Source organism: Delphinapterus leucas, chromosome 11, assembly GCF_059928025.1.
Source record: "Delphinapterus leucas isolate spDelLeu-1000000601 "Yukka" chromosome 11, BTC_Dleu_Yukka2, whole genome shotgun sequence".
Classification (NCBI taxonomy): Eukaryota; Metazoa; Chordata; class Mammalia; order Artiodactyla; family Monodontidae; genus Delphinapterus; species Delphinapterus leucas.
Genome location: NC_143139.1, coordinates 55,281,646 through 55,308,507, shown reverse-complemented (window position 1 = coordinate 55,308,507; position 26,862 = coordinate 55,281,646). Strand labels below are relative to the sequence as shown.

Genomic DNA, 26,862 nt, shown 5'->3' with positions numbered 1-26,862 from the left:
TTGGTTAATTAATTACACATTGTTTTAATTAAAAATAACTAAAAGTAATTAAAAATCCAGATCAGAGAGTCCAGACTGGGACAGAAGTCAGATAAACCCCACACCTTTCACCACCTATTTTTACATCACGATTATGATCCCAGTTCACTGGATGATGCATTGAAGAGCAAGGATCTTACCCATAACTCCCTCCAATAAAATTCCAGAAGAAGTCCTGGCCCATCAGCTTCTCACGTCATTCACAGGTCACATTTCATTTCTCTGAACTGTCACATGACACTTCATATTGATCTGGTTCGTCGGAGGCAATGTTCTGATAATCAAAAGACATCAGTTTTTCCTTTTAAGTTTTAAACTATTTTAAAATTCTCTTTAATGCAAATGAAATGCACTATTACTGTAAAAAATTCTAACATTCACACACATTATGTAGATACTGACAGTCCCTATAATTCCTTTTCCTATTGTTAAGATGGGTGAAAATTCCTCCAAGTCATGCTTTCTCTCTATACACTAATGTAATATTATTTACAAAAAACGGAATCATGAACACTATTTTGCAAAGTGCCTTCTTCTTGCTCACCAACCAGTATAATCCAGGTATTTTTTCATGTCAGAGCATACAGATGTGCTTTATCCACTTTGACAACTACAGAGGAGTCCATCATATCACTATATCATAGCATAATTTATGCAGCTCCTATTGATGGGCATTTACCTTGTTTCCAATTTTTTGATATGTAAACAATAGTGCAGTGAACATCCTTGTATATATCTTGCATATTTGGGTTTTTTAAAATAAATTTATTTATTTATGGCTGCATTGGGTCTTAGTTGCTGTATGCAGGCTTTCTCTAGTTGCAGCGAGCGGGGGCTACTCTTCGTTGCGGTGCGCGGGCTTCTCATTGCGGTGGCTTCTCTTGTTGTGGAGCATGGGCTCTAGGTGCGCGGGCTTCAGTAGTTGTGGCACGTGGGCTCAGCAGTTATGGCTCGTGGACTCTGGAGCGCAGGCTCAGTAGTTGTGGCACACAGGCTTAGTTGCTCCGCAGCATGTAGGATCTTCCTGGACCAGGGCTCAAACCCGTGTCTCCTGCATTGCCAGGCGGATTCTTAACCACTGTACCGCCAGGGAAGTCCCCGCGTTTCTACCTTTCTTGAAATAATAGAGCATAATATGCTGAAAATGTTGCTTTTTTTTTCTTCCATCTTCAACATTAAAATGGCTACACAAAACTTCACCAATTTTGATGTCTTTTAAATGCATGCTGATATGACAGCTGTCACATACAATCTAACAAAATTGTTTCAAATGAAGTTAAAGGCAAGTAAGTGCTACTAGAGCCATCTTATGGAAAAAACCAAATTAACCTTTTGGCGAACCGAATAGAATGGGACTTCTCCCCATTCTTTTTTGATTTATCCCCAAGCCCTACCCTATACTGTGGGCATTGGGGTAAAAGGTAGGGGAGAGCTGAATGATGCCTAGCACAATTAGAAGTGCCATCTCCAACCCCCCAGAGAACCCCTGGCAGAAATCTCAGACCACAGCTTTGTCCAACCTCCATAATGCTTATAAATGTCACAACCTAGAAAATAAAGCAACAAAGTAAAAATTAACCAATCTACCAGGGCAGATAGATTAAAAGTATCTTAAAGTACTAGAGTGGCTAGTTATCACTCTGTAGAAGGTATAGAATCTGCATTAGGCGTATGTGTGGTTTCCATTTTTAGGAGTCTTGTAACATGTTAATATTACATGTTTTCCAAAATACTTTCCTACATATTGTTGCTCCTAGGTTGCCAAGATGGGTCAGCCAACATGGCCTTAAAAATTAAGTACCACTAATGTTCAAATTAGATGAGTCAAAAATAGAGGACTCACCATGTGGATCTGAACAGGACAGCCTGAGGATAAGGTAGAGAAATTAGGGGTAGTATGTAAAATTGATGCACAGCTGCATCCTATATGCCAGCAGTCCCCAACATTTTTGGCACCAGGGACCGGTTTCACGGAAGACAGTTTTTCCACGGACTGGGGATGGGGTGGGGATGGTTTTGGGATGATTCAAGTGCATTACATTTATTGTGCACTTTATTTCTATTATTACTACATTGTAACATATAATGAAATAATTATACAACTCACCATTATGCAGAATCAGTGGGAGCCCTGAGCTTGTTTTCCTGCAACTAGATGGTCCCATCTGGGGGTGATGGGGCTGCCTCAGCTCCACTTCAGATCATCAGGCATTAGATTCTCATAAGGAGCACACAACCTAGATCCCTCGTGTGCCCAGTTCACAGTAGGGTCCCCACTCCTATGAGAATCTAATGCCACCTCTGATCTACAGGAGGTGGAGCTCAGGTGGTAATGTGAGTGATGGGGAGCGGCTGTAAATACAGATGAAGCTTTGCTCACTCACCAGCCTGCCACTCACTTCCTGCTGTGTGGCCCTGTTCTTAATAGCCACAAACCAATACCGGTCTGTGGCCCCGGTTGGGGTCCCCTACTGTATGTCTTTGGAACATGCATGAAGGACTGAATATTGTTCTATGTAAAACTAATGACACTGTGGGAGTTAGGCAGAACAATACTTAAGATATGATCTTGGCTGTCAGAGAGCTTCTGTATGCTACAGTGACTGCAAATAAGAGATACATGGTCACAATACTATGGAGATACATTAACTGTAACGAGAGAGTTTGAATTGCTTCAAGGTGAAGAAATACATCAAGAGGCAGAAACAGCAACTGTAAACTGCATTTATTGAGTGCTTATTGGGCACTGGGTACATCAGATACAAAAGAGTTGGGATGGGCGCAGGTAAGAACTTAAGAAATTAAATACACACATTAATTTTACCACGAATTCTAACTACTAGGGAAGTACAAAATTCGTACAAGTTACACTTTATAATGAAATTTTGATGTCTGTCAAAAGGATAAGCTATACATACAATGCAATAAAAATGTTTTAAAATTGTGCTTAGTATCACAGAACTACCCCGAAATGGGTTGATAAAATGCCTATACAGCATTATACACATATATTTTATATTAAAGATTGCTTGTAAAGTACAAATACTTTGACCCCATTGCTGAGAAATCTATGGCTGACAACTATATGTGCAGTTCCTCTAAGAAACATTGCAGCATTTGTAGTACATCTCTCCTTTAAACTCCACCTTATTTTTAGTTTCACTTACTATCGAGTTCTCTTCAGAACTGTTTATATTTCTTTTGTCTGATCATCTTCTTCGAGTTTCCTGATTTCATTTTTTAAACAATTTATAGTTTCACGACTTGCTTTTAATCTCTCTTTAAGCTCTGCAATTTCAAAGCTTGTTTTTTTTTTTGCAGCTTCTAATTTTTCTCTGGTTTTCACTTCAAGTTCTGCAACTAAAGAAAACATACACTTTTACTGATTTATTTCATTTTTCTCACATGTACAAGATATTTCATAGAGCAATAAATGTGGCATTTCCTTAGGCCAATATTTTCATGATGAAATGCGGACAACTTAAGATATGTAACTTTAGACACAGGGGGGTGGGTAAGAAAGTCTGAACTCTCCAGAGAGGATCTAATATGTTTTCTACCACTAAGAATGAAATTCTGACCACTAATTTTTTTATTTTTATTAAAAAAAATTTTTTTTGACCACTAATATTTTAATTCACAGTTAACATTTTAAGACATAATGTCTTAAATTATATCTAATTTTCTAATTTGATTTGGAAATGAGGGAGTATACAGTCCAAGAGACATCCAGCTAATAAGAGTTCACTAAAAACAGTACCCTTAAATTTTTGTACAGGTAAAACTTACATAATCACACTGGTAAAACAAACCTCTATCTTTTTTCAAAAAGATATCAATAAGTGTCTAGGTTTGAATTCCAGCTCTATCATTTACTAGATGTGCCACTCTGAATAAGCTATTTATTATCTCTATGCTCTATTCCTCATTGCTAAAATGAAGATTATAATAGCAAACACCTCATAATATTTGTTTAAAAGATTTAAAAAGAATACTGTCTGGCACATAAAAAGCCATATTAACTACTATTATTACTGAATATTTAAAACATTCTAGCTGGCTACATAACAAATTACAAAAGAAAAGTATCATTACTGCAAAATAGATTATATCGATTTAACTATTCCACTTGGATAGTGTAGCATCAAGTTTTACAGAGAAAAATGACTACTATCATCCAACATTTCCACCTTGTGGACATTTCAGGTAATTGCTGCTGACGAATGTTGAGGCACAGTTGTTTGTTAACGTAAAAGGATCACTAATTGGAAGCAGTGTGGTTTGGTGAAGAAAAAAAACCAAAACCATTGAAATCAGAAAAACTTGAGTTCAAATACACCCTTGGCCCCTTAATAGCTGAATGCTGATATCTCTAAGTCTCCCTTCATCTCGTCTTTCTACATGATACAGTTAAAACTTCGTATTTCTCGGAGGATTTATGAGGATTAAGTAATATACCTAAAGCATCTAGGGCATTAAAAACACACAATGTGGGACTTCCCTGGTGGCGCAGTGGTTAAGAATCCACCTGCCAAGGCAGGGAACATGGGTTTGAGCCCTGGTCCAGGAAGATCCCACATGCTGCGGAGCAACTAAGCCCGTGCGCCACAACTACTGAAGCCCGCGCACCTAGAGCCCGTGCTGCGCAACAAGAGAAGCCACCGCAATGAGAAGCCCGAGCACCGCAACGAAGAGTAGCCCCCGCTCGCCTCAATTAGAGAAAGCCCGCGCCCCAGCAACAAAGACTCAGTGCAGCCAAAGATAAATAAAATAAATAAATTTATAAAAAAACAAAAACAAAACACGCAATGTGTCCTTATTTTCCTCACTGCTGGTGCTTTCTTTTTGTGATATATTTTGTAACACAGGTAAACTTTTATATTGCCAAAACCATCCATATTTTTCATTGCTTTTATTTTTTAAATTATTTTTGAAGACAGATAGTACATACACATGATACAAAATTAAAAGGCTGAAAAGTGTAGACAATGGAAAAAATGTCTTTTTATATGTGTATGATTGATTTACTTTGCTGTACACCTGAAACTAACACAACATTGTAAGTCAACTATACTCCAATAAAAACAAAAACAAAAAAAGCCTCCTTTTACCCCTGCCCCCCACCAACCAGCGCTCTTCCCAGAGATAATCAGTTAGGTTTCCTTGGTATCTTTCCAGAAATAATTGGTTCAGAGACGAGCATACACCTAAGTGTGATTTCTCCTCACCCCCAACACAAGTGGTATCACACTATCCACACTGGTCAGCACCCTGCTCTTTCACTTAACATTACTACATCTGAAAGCTCATTCCATATCACAGGGCTGTCTCATTCTTTCAAAGCCTGCAGAGGACCTCACTGAACGGACATACATAATTCATTCATCTGTCCCCTCTGATGTACATTTGGAGTATTTCCAGTTTTCTCTATTACAAACAATGCTATAACGTGTATGCTGCGCATAATCATTCCAGTATACTTGTGGAATAAATTCCAGTAAACAGTAATTGAAGGACATTTGATCTTGTAAATCTGGAAGAATGACAAGTGACTCTTAGAAGTCCTCTTAATTTATAATCTCACTAGCATTGTATGTCTATTTCCCTACTGCATCAACTTTTTGGTCTTAGTTACTCTGAAAGATTAAAAATGGTATTTCAGAATAGTTTTACTTTACATTTCTATCACTTCTGAGGCAGACAATCTTTTAATATGTTTAGGGGACATTCCTCGCTTTCTTTTTATGGATTGTCTGCTTTTCCTTTGCTCATTTTTCTTTTAGGTTATCGGCTCTCCCCACCACCCTTTTAAAAAATTGAGGTATAATTGACATATACTAGTTTCAGGTGTACAACATAATGATTCAATACTTGTATATATTGCAAAATGATCATCACAGTAAGTCTCAAGTTAACATCTGTCACCACATATAGTTACAGATATTTTTCTTGTGATGACAAATTTTAAGATCTACTCTCTTAGTAACTTTCAAATATGCAATACAGTATTATTAACTACAGTCACCATGCTATAAATTACATCCCCAGGACTTACTTTATAAGTAGAAGTTTGTACCTTTTTGCCCACCCCTCACCTCCCACCTCTGGCAACCACCAATCTATTCTCTGTATGTGAGCTTTTTTTTTTTTTTTTTAAGATTCTACATGTAAGTGAGACCATACTGTATTCGTATTTCTCTGATTTATTTCACTTAGCGTAATGCCCTCAAGGTCCATCCACGTTCTCACAAACAGCAAGATTTCTTCTTTTTTTTTTTTGCGGTACGCGGGCCTCTCACTGTCGTGGCCTCTCCCGTTGCGGAGCACAGGCTCCGGACGCACAGGCTCAGCGGCCATGGCTCATGGGCCCAGCCGCTCCGCGGCATGTGGGATCTTCCTGGACCGGGGCACGAACCCGCGTGCCCTGCATTGGCAGGCGGACTCTCAACCACTGTGCCACGAGGGAAGCCCAAGATTTCTTCTTTTTTATGGCTAATATTCCATTGTGTATATATGCATGTATGTGTGTGTGTGTATATATATATATAAAACACCTCTTCTTTATCCAGGCACCTGTTGATGGACACTTATGTTGTTTACCTGTCTTGGCTATTGTAAATAATGGTGTAATGAACATGGAGTTGCATATATCTTTTCAAGTTAGTGTTTTTGTCTTGTTCAGATACGTATACAGAAGTGGAATTGCTGGATCATATTGTAGCTCTACTTTTATTTTTCTGAGGACCCTACATACTGTTTTCCATAGTGGCTGCACCAATCAACATTGCACAAGGGCTTCCTTTTCTCCACATCCTTGCCAACAGTTGTTATTTCTTGTCTTTTTGATAGTAGCCATTCTAACAGACATGAAGTGATATCTCATTGTGGTTTTGATTTGCATTTCCCTGATGATTAGTGATGTTGAACATCTTTTCGTATACCTGTTGGCCATCTGCATGTCTTCTTTGGAAAAATATCTACTCAGTTCTTCTGCCCAATTTTAATTAAATTGTATGCGTTTTTTGGCCATTGAGTTGTATGAGTTCTTTATATATTTTGGATATTAACCCCTTATCAGGTATATGATTTGCAAATATTTTCTCCCATTCAGTAGGTTGCCTTTTCATTTTGTTGATGGTTTCCTTTGCTCTGCGGAAGCTGTTTAGTTACTGGTTATCAGCCTTTTTAAATGATGTGCAGGAGCTCTTTATACATTAAAGAAACTAGTCATTTGTGATTTGAGTACAATATTTTTTAATGGCTTGTCGTCTTTAGACTTTGTTGACAATGCTTTTTTACTATGCAGAAATTTTTATCCCCTTGCTCTCCCCCTCTCTCCATATCAATTATAAAACATATATGGAGTGAAAGGCACATTGTGAGATGGTGGGATACAGAAGTAGGAGATAGACAAGAAAGAAAAATGCATTACAGTGTCATGAGATGATCATAGGGTGCTATGACATACCAAGGGGAAAGGGTGTGTGTGTATATCAAAGAAGGCTTCTTGGCAGTAGTAAAATCTGAATTGAGTTTTAAAGAATGAGAAAGGAATTAGGTAGATGAAGTGGACATAGTGGGCCTTGGAAAGAGAACAGAAAGATTTGAGAAACAACAAGGAGTCCTATATGACTGTAACAGGTAGTTTTAAATCTAGTCAGGAAGACCTGATTTAACTCATTTGTCAGAGGACAGCATGTACTGTAGATACAGATTTTTGTGGTCTGATTTAGTCACTATACTTTATTTATGACAAATCATGAGACTGCAAAGGGTACCATATATTGAAAGAACTGGGTTGATTACCAATGAGATGATAGGGGAAAACATTTAAAAACTTCTTTTAGCCTGTTCTGGTTTTCTGCTTCCAATATATGAAATGCTTATACATACATTTAAGATATATATATATGTATGTGTGTGTGTCTGTGAGTGTATATAGATAGATAGATAGATAGATAGAGATATAGATAAAATTTCTGTTTTAAATTTCCAAATAAAGCCTCAATTTAGAGTAAGTCAATCCAAAGAAGAGTTAATATTTTTGCAAAGCCAATGTAACTTGCTGGTTAGAAAAGTAGACTGTAAGGCTTTTTTTTTTTTTTAAATATTTATTTATTTGGTTGCGCTGGGTCTTAGTTGTGGCAGGCTGGCTCCTCTGCTGTGGCATGCGAACTCTTAGTTGAGACATGCATGTGGAATCTAGTTCCCTGACCAGGGATCGAACCTGGGCCCCCTGCATTGGGAGTGCAGAGTCCTAACCACTGTACCACCAAGAAAGTCCCTGTAAGGCTTTTTTACAAAGAGATAGAACAGTTTATCGGTTAAGAGCACACACTCCGTCTCGGTTTAAATCCTGCTTTGCTGAGTAATTTGGGGCAAGATAGCAAATCTCTCTATGCTCTAGGGTCTTACCTAGAAAATGGGGCTAACAGTAGTACCTTCCTCCTAGGGTTGTTAAGGGTATTCAATAAATTAAGAAATGCAAAGCACTTATCTAGTACATGTAAACTCTCTTCAAGCATTCACTATCATTTTTAAACATTTTTTTTTTTTTGCGGTACGCGGGCCTCTCACTGTTGTGGCCTCTCCCGTTGCGGAGCACAGGCTCTGGACATGCAGGCTCAGCAGCCATGGCTCACGGGCCCAGCCACTCCACGGCATGTGGGATATTCCCAGACCGTGGCACGAACCCGTGTCCCCTGCATCGGCAGGCGGACTCTCAACCACTGCGCCATCAGGGAAGCCCATTCACTATCATTTTAATTATTCCATGTAGAAGCAATTTCTATTAAAAGCTAGATCATTAGTACTTAAGTAAATTTCCATGGGTTTACCAGTATAAACATCTTTATAAACTTTTAATGTGTTTTAAATTTTATAATGAGCAACCTCTATCCTGGCTATTACTCTATCTAAAAATATTACTATGTTTTTAGAGCCTAAGTTCTGAGGACTGCTTAGGATAAAGTCCTGGCTCTACCACCAACTCATGTTAACTTGGGCAAGTTTCTTACTCTCCCTGTGCCTCAGTTTCCTTTTCTAAATGGATTACCTAATAAAGTTATTGTAGATGTAAATGAGTTTATACATGTACAGATTTACAAGAGTACAAACAGTAAGCACTCAATAAAGCTAACTGATATTACCAAATATTGAGTATAAAATGCTCTCAAACTGGTAAAAGTATACCTACCTTTTTAAGACCTTTGATTAATATTCCCAAGTTGCTTTCCTAAAAGGCCTACTCACACAAACAATTCATAGAACACAGGGTTCACCACATCCTTAATAGGTACAACTATTAAAAATTCCTTTTGCTTATTTGATACAAATATAACCACCCATTATTATTTGGTTTGCATTTTAAAAATTACTAGCAGGGTCAAATATTTTCCCTTTTTATTTACTAGTCATCTCCTCTTTCATCTGTCCATGTCTTTTGTCCATTTGTCAACTGAAGTTTAAAATTTTATTCTATTTTATTTATTTTAGGGTTTTAAAGATATTAATCCTTTGTCATATTTTCTACAAATTTATCTTTCTTTTTTGCCCTTTTGAAATGAATAAGTTAAATATTTTTTTGCAGAATCAAGTTTGCCTTTCTTTCAATGTGATTTCTTCTAATACCTCAAATTTAGAAAGTCTTCACTAGCCAGGACAGTCATTTCTCTAATTTTTTAAACAGCTTAACTGACTTTAAAAAAACAGTTAACTGGGCTTCTCTGGTGGCGCAGTGGTTGAGACTCTGCCTGCCGATGCAGGGGATACGGGTTCGAGCCCTGGTCTGCGAAGATCCCACATGCCGCGGAGCAACTAGGCCCAGGAGCCACAGCTACTGAGCCTGCGCGTCTGGAGCCTGTGCTCGGCAACAAGAGAGGCCCACGCACCACGATGAAGAGTGGCCCCCGCTCGCTGCAACTAGAGAAAGCCCTCGCACAGAAATGAAGACCCAACACAGCAAAAATAAATTAATTAATTAAAAAAAAAACAAACCAGTTAACTATCATTAATTAAACTGGAATTTGTTTTGATAAGTGCTATAAAGCAATGATCTAAATTAAATTTTCTTCTCAAAAGTTATCAATTGTGTCAATACCATTTACAGAATTATCTTTTTCTTCCTTATGGATTTGACACTGTTGAGAAAATAACCTGAAGATAATATAAAACATGCAATTTACTGATAAAAACTTCCGAAGGTTATAAATCTCCACACATAAACTTTAACACGTCAAAAATTAATTTGTAGAAAAGTCTTTTTATGAAACACATTTGTCTCTACTATTATACATATATGAATTAACGATATTATTTTTGTTGAAAACACAGAAATGTGGGTACTTGAATTTAAAAAGAGAAGTTTCCTCTATGAATTGGGCACATTTCATAGTATGAGAGAAAGGAGATCTATAATGGAGAGAATATGACCAGTAACAAATTAAAATAGCATGTGGCTAGTGTTTTTTACCTTTTCAAAGTGATCATATATGTATCTGTTTTATGTTCATAACAAAGTAGCCCAAGTATTTTTTCAGATGTAGAAAGTGAAACATAAAATTTTTTAATGAGTGTGATTTTCAATTTTAAATGACTACCAAGTAGCAATTATAATCAGTATTCAGATCTTTTAACTCTTGGTCAGGGTTTCATGAAAATACAAACAAAACACTACTATAACCAACAATGGTTAAACAGCAACCTCTTTCTCTCCTGCTTTCTCATCCCCCACCCCCCTTCTTTTATTGGATCGCTTCTTCCAGCCTATAACGATACTGGTCTGTTTCCCCTGAAAACTCTGCTCTCTTGACCCCAAATCCTGCTCTGCTACTGCTTCAAGGGCTACTTTCCCTTTATAGTCAAGCTCCAAGACAAAGTTGTCCACAGCACCTGTCTCCAATTTCTCATCTCACTCACTCTCTCTTTTTTTGGCAGCACTGCACGGCTTGCAGGATCTTAGTTCCCTGACCAGGGATTTGAACCCAGACCACGGCAGTCATCTCATTCTCTCTTGATCCACTTCAACTGATCTTCTGTCCTTACTATTCTCCTTCAACTGCTCCTGTTAAGGTCACCAAGGACCTCCACCTTGCTATAGCCTATTTCTTGGCTCTGATCTTACTTGACCTATCAGAGGTACTGAACACAGCTAATGACTATTTCCTGATACACTTTCTTCACCTGGCTCTAGGATATTATGTGCACCTAGTTTTTCTCCCTCCACACTCACTGTTCTTTCCTAATTCCTTTGCTGGTCATCTCCTTAATCTCTAAATGTTGGAGTGCCCAGGGCTCAACCTTTGAACCTCTTTTCTATCTTCACTTACTCTTGTGATGATACCATTTGGCCTCACAATTTATAAATCCATGTGTATATTAACTTCCACATTTATATCTTCAGCCTAGACCTCTCCTTGAATACCAGACTTTGAGCACAATTCCCTTCTCAACATCTCCACTTAGATGTCTTACAGGCATCCCACAGCCATCATGTCCAAAACTGTACTCCTAATCTTTCCCCTCAAAGCTGCCCCTCCCAGACTTCCCATCTCTATGAAAAGTAACAACAATTTTTGTTTGTTTCCTCTGGCCCCAAACCTTAACAGTCATTCTTTGTTCATCTCCTTCTTTCATATATTATTATCAAACCATCAGCAAATCCTACTGTACCTATCTTCAAACTAGAACCTGACCCCTTCTCACCACCTCCATTGCTATCACTCTGGTACTACCCACAATTCTATATCTGGATTACTGGAATAGCCTCCTAACTATTCTGCTTCTACCCTTTCTGCTTTACAGTCTACTCTCAACACAGCAACCAGGGTGATTGATCTTTTTAAAATATTAGTCTTATACTGTCACTCTTCTGCTCAAAACCCACAAAAGACTTCCCATCTCCTTCAGTTTAATAACTTAAACTCCCTATATGAGCTGGTCCCATAATAACTTCTTTGGCCTCATGTCCCACTCCTTGTCCCCTTGTTCACTCTACTCCAGGCACACTGGCCTTCTTGCTGTTCCTCGGATATGCCAGGCATGCTCTTACCTCAGGGTTCCTGCCCTTGCTGCCACTCTACACGTAACATTCGTCTCTCATGTAGCTGCATGGCTCATCTCCCCACTCCTTTTGATATTTGCTCCAACGCCACCATTTCAGGAAGCATTCTCTGACCTGATATTTAAAACTCTTAACCATCTCCTCCCACCAAAAGCGCTCCCTCCCCTGCTTTAATTTTCTTCATGCCATCCAATCACTACTTCACACTCCATTGTTCTGTTTATTTAATATTTGTCTTCTTTCCACTAGTATGTAAGCTCCGTGAGGGCAGGGCTTTTGTCTGCTCTATCCTCTGAACAATGCCTGGCATCTTACTGTTGCTCAATATATACTGTAAGCAAATAAATGAAAAATCAAAGGAAAAACCGAATAAATGGTGACATAAATGTCAACACAGGGTTGGTAAGTAGATTTCATCTTGAATGACAACTGCAAATGGTTGGCAATAGCTGCATGAAACGATGTGTAGGGGATTCTGAGGCCTCGTAAGCTAAAGGGAAAAGACAGCATGACTGACTATCAATAAGGCATTCTGGTCTTCATCACCCCAGCATTAATATAAAACTATGTCAGGTGACAGGTTAAAAAGAGAGAGAGGGAGAAACTAATTCACCGTACACTTAAGTATAATTATGTTCTGCAAGGTTCTTCACACCGATTTTGTTAGCAAAGACTAGTAAACAGAAAATGATTGAGTGACAGGTTAAGCAAAATTAATGAAAAGCTATGCTTAAATGTAATTAGTGAATAAAGACAAACAGTATTTCAGAGTGTGTCAGAGGCTGTCTTTTACCTTTTTGAAAGTAGGCCTACTTTGAGAACTATTTAAAACATCCTTCTTACCTGTTCTTTAGTAATACATATATTGTATAACTCCTAAAAATTTTACCTGTATCTACTAAGGAAAAAAATTTAATAGTCGCTAATCATACAATCCTTTCACCATTACAGAATACATTATTTCTCAGGATTAATTATGAACTCATGGCACTTACATTCTGTTTCATGCTTATAGGCTCCTAAGGTAAGCTGACGAGATGTTGTTAATAATTGTTGCATCATTGCTGTTGGGTCTTGAAATATCTAATGGAAGAGAATGAAAAAAAGCCCAATAACTGCAAAATCTACAATTTAAAATGTTTTAAAAACTCTCATTATAAAATCTTCTTACCATTTCATCATAGAACTCTGAAACCACTGTCTTTTTTCCCAGCATTGCATTGGTGTCTGATTGAAATAGCTTTAATAAGTGATACAGTGTTACCTGTGAAATAAAAACAGACATGACATCTGTGCAATGGTTTTTATCATCATTATGAGACATCATCATTTCTGTAACTGATTTAGATACTGAATTAGTAAACACATCAAATTCAGGATCTTGTTTCAACTACAACTTACTGTGGCAGGTCACCCAAATTCTGTGTGTACTTTTATTTTCCTATTAGGTATTACCATTTATCTATATCTATTCAATATGTATGTTTTGAAGAGGGTAAGCAAACATTAGTTACAAAGCATCTCTAGAGAGTGACTATATATAAAAATAACACAAGATACAGCTATGGAAATTAAACTGGTAAGTCACTAAGATGAATTCTTTTACTTACACAGGTGACATTTGATTAACTGTGACAGTTAAACTTTACAAACTTACTATGGCGAAAAAAGATTTGATACTTTCAAAAGGAATGATCAATACTAAAATGCTCAGTGAGGACAAGTTAATTTCTTTGGTGTAATAATAAGATTAATATATAAGTAGCATAATAAACAAACACAAAGTTAGTCAGTGATAATTCACTTCGGCAAGAGCAATATGTCTTCAAAATATTTAAAAACAGATACAGTAAGACATCAAAGGAAAAGCTTTGCAGTGCAATGTGTGATTATTTGAGCAAAACAAAACCTAGCTGGTAAAACATAAGAGTTCATTTTGAAGGTATAGAAACCAATTCAGAGGCCTCCAAGAATTTTCCAAAAAGTTAGCTAAAATCATCATAAGGAGTATGGATCATATGCCATATTTAAAGCAGATAATTTGACAAATTTCTGGAACAGACAGAAAGCAGATGAGACTACACAGATGGATAAACCATAACAGGGAAATCCATAACCTAAAATCTTAAAGAAGAAAACTGCATCAGAGGTGGGAGCTGCTGCCCCCAGTGGAGCTCTGGGGAGACTGCGAGCACAAAGCTGGCAGGTACAGAAATCAAGAAGGCTGTGGGGCAGCTAGGCTGGCCAACCTTCCCTCCTCTCCCCCCACTCACAGACGAGAGAGCGCACCTCCTGTGGGACATGGAATTCTTCACCCAATCAAGTGAGAGGTAAACAAAAATAAAGATATTTTCAGAGAGCATTGGCTCTGAAATTTTACTTCTCTTGCATCCTTTCTGAATAAAGTCCTGCAGCAAAATGAAAAAAGAAACCAAGAAAGACGAAGAAAAAGGATCAGCCATCATCACTAGGAGCTGACAGGCATTATCTAAAATTGAAAAATCCAACCTTAGGGATTTAAATACACGAGATGGATGGGAATAATTTCTAGAGGAACTGAAAACAGTAACTGTGGTTTTCCTGAGGAAGGGGTCAGAGATGGGGGAAAGAAGATGTTACGGGTTGAACTGTATTCCCCAAAAGATATGTTGAAGTACTAAATCTCAGAACATGTAAATATAACCTTATTTGGAAATAAGAGCCTTTTGCAGATGTAATCAAGTTAAGATGAAGTCATTAGGGGGGGACCCTAATCCAATATGACTGGTGTCCTCATAAAAAGAGAAGTGACATGGAGACAGGGAGGGAGAGAAGGCCATGTGAAAATGGAGGCAGAGACTGGAGTTACGCTGCCACAAGCCAAGGAACGCCTGGGGCCACCAGGAACTAGAGGAGGCATGAAAAGATTCTCGCCTAGAGGCTTTGGAGAGAGCATGGCCAACACCTTGATTTGGGACTTCTAGTCTCCAGAACTGGGAGGATAAATTTCTGTTGTTTTTAGCCACTCAGTTTGAGGTACTTTCTTATGACAGCCCTAGGAAACTAATACAGGAGACTTGTACTTTTTATTTTTTAAATCTTTTTAAAAAACTATATGCATGTCTTTTATAATTTAAGAAGTATTAAAAACTACATCATAAAGCCTTCCATTCCCAAATTTATTATTCAGACCTGGAGAGGCATTCATGCCGATATAGGCAATGAATAATTTCAGGACAGATGTCTCTAATTTTCAGTGGTGTTTGAAGATTCTTAGAGCAATGAAAATGCCTATACTTGCCAGAGATATTTCTAGGAATAAAAACCCAATATTAGTATTTTGCTTTTAGAAACAACCATTCCTTTTACAGTGGTTTGATGAGTAACAGGTTACTGGATAACAGAAGTAAATCACAAGTTACCCATATCTTTCTTTTATATTTTAAATAAACCTCATATGACTTATTTTCTGTAAGAGCCAACTATTCAAAAACTATAATGGGTTCATTATACTAAAAGAACACTACGGTAATTTGGAGGGGATAAAACTCAGGACTATGTAGATCTATATGGAAACCTATTCAATAAAGGAATCACTCCAGAAAGGCAAAAGATCATATTACCCTACTTTCCCAAGAGTTGACTTTGAGAGCTGTCTCATAATGACGTTACATTATATAATGATTTCTTTCAGAGATGTATTTTCCAATTGAGGGCAGGGTAGGGAGGAGAGAAGGGGGAGACAGATGAGGAGGCAGACAGGTAAGGCAGCACATTCTCAAAATAAAATGAATTCAAGGCAATCTTACAAAGTTAACAAGAACCTCTGCTCTAGTAACATGACCAACTTCTTCTTCCTCTCTCTCAATATCTGCCTATTCTGTGCTCTATTCTCCCTAATAGGCTACTTTGGTTAAGGATAGGTGTAGTGTCTCATCTTTGTATCCCACCCCTTGGGCAATATCTTGCAAATATGGATATTTAATAATTTCTTGTCAAACAGAATATAATGTCTGTGAGAGTATCCCAGAAGGACAAGAATGGTAGGAGACCTGGAAACCTTATCACATGGAAGATATTTAAATGAGCTATAGATGGTTCTTCAGGAGAAAAGAAAACTAAAGTATGAATAGTTATCAGTAAAAAGTTCAAGGAAGCTTAACATAAAGTAGAGCTTTCTTAAAACTAGAACTACCCCAAACCTGAATAGGATGTTTCACTTAATAACGGAAGTCAATATTCTCTTCTTGCTATACTGGACTGCCTAAAGGAACTTCTATGTAGGAAGAGTATGGTCTACCTCAATGGGTCCTAAATATTACTGCACATCAGAATTACCTGGGGTGCTGGCCCCTCTCCAAACCTGTGAATCATGCTCTGTGGAATAGGGCCTAGAAGTCTGAACTTATAAAAAACATCTCAGGCATTTCTAATGCAACTAGTTAGGAACTAATTCGCTGTATCACTGGCCCAGGTGACATCCAAATCCTTTAAAAGCACATCGTTTTACAAATGTAATCTGATAATTAAAGTGTCAATGTTTGGTGCTAAAGGAGCGAGCTGAATCTATCAAGATGAAAATTAATGGTGATGAACCCTAAGCCCTGAAACTGGAGTTAAACATCAGACACACAAATGTGCCATGAGAGAGCCTGAGTTGTGACCCTTTAGGTTTAAAAATAAAACAGGCTTAGTGGTTTTAGTCAAAAGCAAGAGTAAAGGAAGGAGTGTGAGGTCTGAATGCAAATACCTGGATTCAAAAACTAGCTCCACCACAATTAACTGTGTTTTTGAGCACATGACTTCATCTCTGAGACTTAATATGCTTATCTCTAAAACGAGGATCTCACCAAGCTCACAAAGTTGCTGAGGGGTCAAAGTGAAAGCTTTGAGAGACTTTTTACATTATCAAGCAACAATCTGAAGAGATCAAATAATGAAAAAGTCAGTGGTTATAAATAAGGATCCAGGTATAAGATAAAGCTGCTAGTACTGATGACAGTTTGAAAATGTACAAAGACTTTCTAGGGCTTTTAACTATAAAAAACCGGACACTCCCATTTCAGAGAGCATATGGACTCCACTTGTTTGTTACTAATAACCAAACGATACTAATGAATTTTAAATTTTTTTGCTGTAGTAATCATGTAATTTCCATGATTCCTTTCCAATAATTGTTCACATTCTATCCCTTCTTTTTATACTAGAAAAACAAAAGAGTTTTGAAAGGCACTTCATTTAAAAATGAAAAACCTTAACTCATAGCAAGATACACCAAGCCATAAGCTTACATAAACTATACCTGAATGAAAATGTCAACATATAACAAGCTATTGAATATTGTAAAATTTTCACAATTACTAAAAAATCCATTTTATATTTGCAGAGATTAACATTACTCACAGGTCTTTCATTAGGATCAATGAAAAATATTTTGATGATTATTTCGAATTCACCCCAACCTGTTTCAGTAATTTCATATGGAGGCTTAGTAACAACTAAAAGAAAGAAAAAAATAAAACAATTATAAATTGTAAATTACTGATACAGTTTCCTAGCTCTTTTAAAATTTATAACATTATGAATTTTAAAAAACTATTGTACCTCTTAAAGGATTGCCATAGCTTTCATGTAATTTAAATTGGATTTTCTTCACATATGCTGACATATCCTAAAATACAGAGGCATTAATTAGTTCTGCCATCTACACATAACAATTAGGAAGGAAATACACAGAGCACCTGTGCCAATTTTATAAAATACACTTCCCCTTAAATTTTATGGAAACTAATTTTCTAAGAAACATGAATTATACCCTGGAGGTTTGTTTTTTATTTTAAACAAAGGAAGGCTGTGCAGAATTCTTTCAAAATTCATAATATATAGAAATATATATGTCCCTAATTCATTGTTTTGCATTCCTATTTTTATATATCTCTGTAGACAATACTCAAAATCAAGTTTGATTTTTCCATAAAACAACAGTATATTTCCAATATTTTCTACAGAAATAAACATATACACCAAAGCAAATCTAAGAACTAAGCAACTTCAAAAAACAAAATTATATTATACAAAGGTCAACTAAGCTAAGCAACCTAAAACTGTTGGATATAAAACTCTTCCTTTCCTTAATTATATTTTGAAGCACAAAAGCATATTCATTAGTTCTGGCACACAAAAGGGATCCTGCTAGCGAAGGAGGCCTTTTCAAAAATAATTCATTATAGAAAAACAGGAAAATGCAAAACAGAGTAAGTTGCATTCAACAGTAATGTTCATTAATCTTTTTATTTGCTTTCAGGAATTTTTATGTGCTTATTATCTACATATTTTTTTAACTGGGATCCTACTGTAATAATATATTACTATCTGCCTTCATCACTTAACATTATTTTGTGAACATTTTTTCTGAGGCAGATTTTCATAAGCCTCTTTGAAGACTATTTTGGGAATACTTTCATTCATTTTTTCTACAAATATGAGTGACTACCAATACTGTTAGATGCTATAATGATAAATAACAGAATCTTGTCCTCAGGGTCTCACTGTAAAGTTGGGGGGAGACAAGAAACTCAGCATTTCAATGCTGTAATCTGTAATCTGTTGTGTGCATATTAGGTCATGTGTTATGAGGACATTAGGTACAAATCCATAGGAAAGGCAGCTATTTTAGTCTTTGGAGATCAAGAAAGTAGATCTAAAGAAAATACACTTGAACTAAGACCTAAGGGAACAATAAGAATGGAGTGGGTGGGAAGAAAGGAAGAGGTTTAAGAGTGTTCCTTTGGGAAACTGAGAGTAATTTAGTATTGGTAAAATGTAGGATATAAAGAAATGAGGCAAACACAGACAAGGGACAAGGCTGCAGAGATAGGATAGGGAAAGGTCATGGCAGGCCTTCTAAACATGATAGCTTTATGATGAGAGCAATAGGTAGTCACTGAAGGTGGGTTTTTTTGTTTGTTTTTAACAGCTCTACTGAGATATTAACATACTACACAAATCACCCATTTAAAGTTCACCATTCAATGGTTTTTAATATATTCAGAGTTGTACAACTATCACCACAATCAATTTGAGAACATTCTATCACACAAAAGGAAACCTCATACCCATTCTTCCTCCCACCCGCTGTCAACCACTAATCTAGGTTCTATGTCTATGGATTTGCCTATTATGGACATTTTATAAAAATGGAATTATACAGTATGTGGCTTTTGTGTCTGGCTTCTTTCACTTGCCATGTTTTCTAATTTATTCCATGTGTTAGTAGCATGTATCAATAAATATTTTATTTTATTCCTTAATAATATTCCACTATATGGATACACTACATTTTATTTATCCATTCATCCGTTTAGAGACATTTGGACTATTATGAATAATGTCACTACAAACATTCATATACAAGTTTTTGTACGGACTTTGAAGGTTTTTTTTTCCTTTGTCTTTTAACTTTATTTAATAGAGAATAGTATAAATGCTGAAGAAAAAACATTATCAAGCTTAATTGGTTTCAACATGTATTAACTCAGTCTTTTGGTGGAATATATGAAGAAAAGAAGAACTCAAAAGTCAACTGCCTTATTCTTTGTCCTTGAAATTAAGATAACTTTGGGTTGCATCACTACTTGATGTCCTGTAGATGTTTGATTTCAGCTCAAGAGCTCTACATTCAAGTGGTCACCTTTAAATTGTGGCTACAGCTGCACTGAGTTCAGTTACTGTCAACTGTCCTACATGGCAGTTTAATGTGTGGCATATTCCCCTTCTTTCGATTTACCTCTAAATTTCTCATCTCTTAATGTATTAAATGTGACTGAACATACTGTGGGGTACATGGGAAGAAAGAGTATTCAGCATTGGAAGTAATTTTGAATGATAAGTCAGCATTTCTACCCTTAAAATTGACACTATAAAGTTATTTTGAATAATTATTCAATTTATTTTAAAAATGTGACCCTTGATAAAGTAAAAGTATGTCCAAAATTCTAGTCTCTTACAGGTGGTAAAATATAATTCAAAGTGTTTGAAGCAGACTACCTTTATCATCATCAAGCTGTGAATCTACCCTTGGGCTATTTGGCACCATTTTCATCTTTTCAGAAGTAACAACTCTTGGTGACATCTCTAACTGCTTTTTCAGATGTTTCTAAAAGGTGACGAATGATTACAATGATAACATAAATTCTCACCTGCCTTCTTGCTTCCACTATATTGGAACAATGATATTTGAAATACAGAATGAAGGGTTTTAAATAGAGGAATAGTTTATTCATTCAGTAAGTATCTGTTGAATACCCACTATGTACTTACTGCATTCCAGGCATTAGAGATTCAGTAGCAAAACCAAATTACCAGCAGCTAGATTATGTAGCAGTTTGTCTTTTATTTTTTCTGATGGTCTGATTACCAAATTATCACTTAAATTTACTATTCCTGAAATAAATACCTGATTATATACTAGGCTACCTTAAGGTGTGGTGATTGGAAGACGTACTGTGCATATAGCATAGTTCTTTTTACCGTAACTTAATTTTAATTAGAAAACATTTTTGGAAAGTTGATTCTACTAACAATTATAGAAAGATGACAGCTCTTACTTTATTCTTTCAACTTTTTTGGTAACATTTCTACAGTGGGCCAATTTTATTATCAGTTACTATACAATATTACAATTTAACTCTAAGCAAAAAAAACTATAGCTTCAAAAAAGTTTTAGGAAAAACAATTACCTACCTCATTTCTATATGGTTTTACATAGACTGTCCACTGATGGGTGTGCCCATCCTCTTCTCTTTTCTTTCCAAAATATCGAGCAACATTACCATAAACTATTGGTTTAACGATTGTAACCCCCTACAAGAAAACAATTTCAACACCAGTTAACACTGTATTGGGCTTCCCTGGTGGCTCAGTGGTTAAGAGTCCACCTGCCAATACAGGGGACACGGGTTCGAGCCCTGGTCCGGGAAGATCCCACAGGCCGTGGAGCAACTAAGCCCGTGCGCCACAACTACTGAGCCTGCACTCTAGAGCCCGCAAGCCACAACTACTGAAGTCCGCGCACCTAGAGCCCGTGCTCTTCAACAAGAGAAGCCACCGCAATGAGAAGCCTGCGCACCACGACGAAGAGTAGCCCCCGCTCGCCGCAACTAGAGAAAGCCCGTGTGCAGCAACGAAGACCCAACGCAACCGAAAATAAATAAATTTATTAAAAAAAAACCACATTGTATTATTACCCAAATAAACAGAATTAGAACTCTGAAAGCTTGTTTTAAGAAATGGCAGGCAGTCTCACAACCTAGAGTTTGCTTATAACATGGATTTCCCTCAACAAATAATTTCCAGACAATTAGCCTCATTTCATAATACCACAAATAACTAAACACCACATTAATTACAATGTTCCCACTTTGAAAACGTGTATTTAAATCATGTGGAGTACTTTGAGAGTTCCTTTTTTCTTTCTCTCTCTTTTTTTAAAAGAAACAGAAAAAGCTCTATTTACAAACTTTAAAGAGCAGTCTGGAATAACGCTCACCAACTTTACCATCACCTGATGGTAATGTCCTTATCAGCTTACACCAGGGTTCTCCAAAGCACAGTACAAAAATTAAAGACAGTTTGGAAGGGGATTTTAGGTAGAATAAGGGCGAACATTTTCATTTTATTACTTGTGTTTAATCTGTATTAGAAAAACCATAACTATAACTAGCAATTCAAACCCACAATTTCAAAAATAGTAACGCTTAGGAAGGGACCTTAAAAATTGATTTAAACAAAAACGTTAAACACTACATTTCGATTCAGATAATGGCAAAGAGGCACTTGGATGACTCAAGCTCGGTAAACCCTGGACTGATGGCATGTGTGCTATATTTGTGTTCAGTTCTGAGATGTACATACATGTTTCTCATCACATCCGGTTAAGTGTAAAGGCAGATTACGATGAAAAGGAGATAGAAAAAATTCCAAGTGAAGAAAATTGCTGAATGTTGCACATGAATTTGAGACCAACTGTTCAATAGTAAGACTGTATCTGAAGGTCAAAGAGCAAGATATATCACATGTGAAAAGTGCTGTGCCAATGTAATCAACAATTAGTAAGAAATGAGGAAAAGCAGTGAACAAATGGAAAAACTTTTCATTGTGACTAGATAATTCACAAATAAAACCAATACCTATTAGCCTAAAGTTAGTTCAGGAGAAAGCAAGTGGTTTGTACACAAACTTAAAAAAAAAAAAATCACAGCAAGTGTCCTTTTGTGGTACCCAAAGATAGGGCCTCACATTCAAGGCCCGAGTGAATAAGTACAAGGAGCACTGACATGGTGAGGGATAATAGATCCTGAACTGCTACAATGTTGCTAGGAACTTGGGGAGTTTCCTCAATGATGGAAAGCGGGTTCATCTGCCAAAAGACTTTCTACCTGGATCAAATTTATCTAAATTGGGAAAAGATGCTTACAAGACCACATAACAATCAGCACAGAGAAGAAATAAGTCCCTAATTTTAAAGTTTTACATGACTAACTTGGACCCATTTTCGGTGGAAAAGCATTTGAGGACTACAGGCCTAATCTCAAGTGATTCTGGACTTAAAAGACTTTTAAGAACCTAACATGATTACAAGTAGAGAGAGTTCTGTAAGTTCTTCTCCAAAAGCTAGTGTTCTAAATCTTTGTTCAGTAGTACTTTCTTATCATTCCAAAACCTCGCCCAAAAGTGAGGGAAAACGTATGTTTATGAACCTTACGGTACTATGAATTTTACCTGGCATCTGTTTCCCCCTTCCATTAAATTTCAGTAGCTTTTGAAACTTTCAAAGCACTGTGTATGACAATTGTATATTCAGTATAAAATTATGTGAAAACAATATGACATACAGAAGGACTCAAAAAAAAAAAAACCTAGATCAACTAGATTTGTGCAAAAGTGGATGATTTCTTTCATAAAAAATTTTCCTTTCTGCGGTAAATAAAAATCCGAAGGGGTAAAAATAGGTGTTATATCAGGAACCAGTTGGTCGTCTCATAAAAAATTAATGTGCCAGGGGATGTAGTAGAAGTGGGTGGGAAATGTGTCACAGTGTCATACATTACGTTAGGCTCTATGATCACTTTAATTAAAAACTAAGAAGCTACCGTGTACTGAATGTTCCCTATGTGCCAGGCAGTGTTATGTTCTTTGCATGCCTTGATTAGTATCTTGGCTGTAGCCTTGGGACTTTAGGAACACCATGAACTTGGGGAAGTCGTCTGAACTTTTCTAGTTGTAAATACTGGGGGTGATACTGCCTTTGTAGGGACTGAATCAGAGAATCGGGTAAAGCGTCCACCCACTGTGCTTACTTCGCACGGTATCTGCTACTGTTATTATCCTCACAATAGGTGGGTACTGCCCTCCCCACCGCCTTTTTACAGGTGACCTGGGTTGGCAGAGGATGAGCAGCAAGCCAGGACCTCCCAGCCCCGCAAGTGGCTTTTTCCTCAGCAACAATGTCCAGCTCTCCCCCAGGCACCACCGATTATGTTTGTTTTTTGTCTGGGATGGAAGGGAGGCGGTGACACATGAAGTTGGGGCCAAATGAAATCATGATTTTCCCTCTGGGGCTTTGACTCGCCGTCCGCCTGGAAACCGCGGCTCCAGCCCGAGGCGAAAAGGCGCGAGAGGAAACAGGGAGGCCCTCCCCAGGCCGCGCCAGGAGGGGCCGGGGCGAGAGAGCCACTCCCGGAGGGGAGGCGCGGGGCGGGAACTGACCTTCACTCTCCCGCCGGAGTCAGGCCCAAATTCGGCCATTCTCTTGAACATATTGTCCTACGGAAGAAGCCGCCGCCGCCAGGGAAAGAGACCGGGGCCAGCGGACTCGCCGCTCCGCTCAGAGGCCCCGCTCCTCCCGCGCGGGCCCAGGAGGAGGGTTTCCGGCCGAAGGAGGACGAGTCAGCTGAGCTCAGGGTGCTGAGGGATCGCCAACGCCTCACAGCGGAGAGCGTCGCGGAAGCCCACTCACCCCCGCGCGGTTGGAGAGCGGGCCAGGAAAAGAGGCAGCAGCGACGTTTTATGCGCAGGCGCGACGAGCTCGCGCACACTGCGCACGCGCCGATCCACTGCTTTTAGGCGAAAGGAAAACCGGACTTGGTTGCCAGTGCCTGTCGACAAGCCAGACCGCCTGACTTCGTAATGACCGAGAAACTGTCTTTTGGAGGTAATACCTTGCCATCGCCAAAGCATGACAGTTCTGAAATTAAGTTCATGAAATCTCGCCCACCGACAGCTTTTCGTTGTGTTCATCCAGACGTCCTCAGACTTTCAGGCTTGAACCGCTGATTTCTTTTTTTTATTTACTCCCTTCTTCCTCTCCTTCCTTCCTTTCTACTCATTTTGGATTCTCAGGTCCATAACGTGACGCAAACCTCCCCTCCCTTGCCCTTCTGTGGTACTAACTACTTTACAGGTTAGTGCAGTGCTAAATGAATGACCTCCAATTTAATTGTAATATGAGGTGCTAGTCAGAGGTTCGCTCTCCCTTTTCTTCTGTTTTAAACTGGAAGCTATTCTATTTCCCTAATCTCAAACCTCCAACCTTGACACCAACCCTCTCATTCTGATCAGGTGACTTTGCATCTTATTTCAACAGAGAAAACGGACCTCCATGCCACCAGACCTAAACACAAGCTTTGGTTTGCCCAATATCCACCCTCCCTTCCTTTCTTCTCTTCTGTTCAAGAGAGAATCGGCTCCCAGTTTATTTATTTATTTATTTGGGTGAAGTAGGAAAGAATAGCTTTATTGCTTTGCTAGGCAAAGGGACACAGCGGGCTCGTGCCCTCAAAAGTGTGTCTGTCTTCCCGTTTAGAATCAGTACTTCAGTCAGTGTTCTTGATCTCATTCTTTTTCACTTTATTGAGGATTTTGCCCCATCAGCCGTCTCCATTCTGACCTGTACCTCCAACTTTTCTTCTTAGGCTTTTTCCCTTAAGAAGAGTTAAACAAACTTTACTCTTTCCTGTTAAAAACCAACCAAACACATACCTAATCCTGCAAAACTCTTTGTTTTATCTTTCAAAGTCAAATTTGAACCTGAATTTCACCTTCACAGAAACCTCTCTGACCAGTTACTGACTTTATCAGTAAATCCAACATCCACTTTTAACGCCCTTAGCTTCTTGGCAGGATTTGACACTGCTATCTACTGCCTCCTTTTATAAAATACATTCTCTTGGTTTTTCTCCTATCTCTCTGGCAGCTGATTTCCGGGTGGTTTATAGTCACACTGTCCTCTCTGTTTCCATGGTGCCTAAGGGATTGAAACACTTAACAAGTTTATATATGAGTTATTTGTGAACTCCACAAGGGTAGTAATCGTATCTTATACCCCTTAATGTTCTTAGGCCCTAGTAAACATTTCTAGTCATCAATGTTTGTTGACTAGTAAATAAATGAAAAATGGAGAAGTTAAGAAGACTTGAGGCTCTTTTTCCAAAGATGGTTGAAATCAGTGAGATCTGTTAAAGTCCGCTTTCATACAGCATCCATCATACCACAGTATAGGATTGTTTGTCCCCTGTGAAACAGGAGTGCAGGGGGCAGGGCACAACCTTTGAAAGAATGACATAGACCAAGAACATGACATAAACTGATTAGAACCAAATGGGTCCAAGATGGCAGACAAGTCGACTTCCACTAGACCTTGAGCCTCAGTATACACTCACTGTAACTCATCAGCAAGCTAAATGACACGCCCACAGGCGCCATGACTGTTCCAAGGCCAACCATAAGGATCAAAAAGTGGGCAGTGGCCCAATTCTGGAAATCCCCGCCCCTTCCTGAAATAGCTGGAATACTCCTGCCACTCATTAGCCTATGAAATTACCCACCCCTATAAAAACTGACAAGCCCAAACCCTGGTGCTGCTCTTGCCTTCTGAGATGGCCCACACTCTGTCTGTGGAGTGTGTTTCTCCCTAAATAAATCCCCTATTTACCTATCACTTTGTCTTTCACTAAATTCTTTCTGCCATGAGACCTCAAGAACCAGGTGTGTGATCTCAGTTGGAAGACCGTGGGTTTTGGCCGGGTTTGAGTCCCGGCCGCGTGGGTTCAAGTCCTAATCTGGGTTTAGGCTGGGTTCAAGTCCCAATGTGAGGTGCAGTTTCACCTGTACCCTCTCCCCCATTTCCGCTTTCAGAACATGATCTCTGGAGCACAGATTTGCCCTTTGTAATTATTTCTCCAGCTTTCGTATTTCTGCTTTCCCCCTGTTTCTCAACGAATTTTTTAATTCTTTGCCCAAAATGTTACCCTAAGTTTTTTTTTAATGAATTTATTCATTTTATTTGTTTATTTTTAGCTGTGTTGGGTCTTTGTTGCTGTGCACAGGCTTTCTCTAGCTGTGGCAAGCGGAGGCTAGTCTCCCTTGCGTGGGCTTCTCATTGCCGTGGCTTCTCTTGTTGCAGAGCATAGGCTTTAGGCGTGCAGGCTTCAGTAGTTGTGGCACGCAGGTTCACTAGTTATGGCACACGGGCTTAGTTGCGCCACGGCATGTGGGATCTTCCTGGACCAGGGCTCGAACCTGTGTCTCCAACATTGGCAGGCGGATTCTCAACCACTGCACCACCAGGGAAACCCAATCCTAAGTATTTTTAAAGCAAAATAACATTTTAACATTTAATAAAATGAAATTAATACGTTAAAACACATTGGGAACTTTGAGGGAAAGATAATGGATTGAATACACATCTTTTGCTTCCTTTCAAAACTCCTTTGAAATAAGTAGAG

At 38.2% G+C, this 26,862-nt stretch overlaps 1 protein-coding gene across 4 annotated transcripts; it reads right to left on the bottom strand.

Moving 5' to 3' along the window:
* On the bottom strand, positions 1 to 24,159 carry YEATS4 (YEATS domain containing 4). Of its 4 annotated transcripts, XM_022571568.3 has the most exons (8): positions 23,846 to 24,156; positions 20,822 to 20,941; positions 17,684 to 17,750; positions 17,483 to 17,577; positions 13,272 to 13,364; positions 13,096 to 13,183; positions 3,207 to 3,399; positions 1 to 313 (listed from the first exon to the last, which is right to left on the bottom strand). In XM_022571568.3, exons 1-7 carry the CDS (start codon positions 23,894 to 23,896, stop codon positions 3,230 to 3,232), a joined length of 684 nt encoding a protein of 227 aa, XP_022427276.1. In that variant the 5' UTR covers positions 23,897 to 24,156; the 3' UTR covers positions 1 to 313; positions 3,207 to 3,229. The 4 variants fall into 4 exon arrangements, with proteins under 4 accessions (XP_022427276.1, XP_089777130.1, XP_022427277.1 ...); XM_089921004.1 differs by lacking the exon at positions 20,822 to 20,941 and having other exon boundaries at positions 23,846 to 24,157; XM_022571569.3 differs by lacking the exon at positions 1 to 313 and having other exon boundaries at positions 2,746 to 3,399; positions 23,846 to 24,154.
* Positions 24,160 to 26,862: the final 2,703 nt, after the last annotated feature.

Excerpts from the sequence above, each read along its gene's own strand:
- YEATS4 (XM_022571568.3), bottom strand. The coding sequence starts at position 23,896 with ATGTTCAAGAGAATGGCCGAATTTGGGCCTGACTCCGGCGGGAGAGTG. Across the intron at positions 20,942-23,845 it reads ACTCCGGCGGGAGAGTGAAG|GGGGTTACAATCGTTAAACC; the intron begins GTCAGTTCCCGC and ends GTTTTCTTGTAG. Across the intron at positions 13,365-17,482 it reads TTGATCCTAATGAAAGACCT|GTAACACTGTATCACTTATT; the intron begins GTGAGTAATGTT and ends TTTATTTCACAG.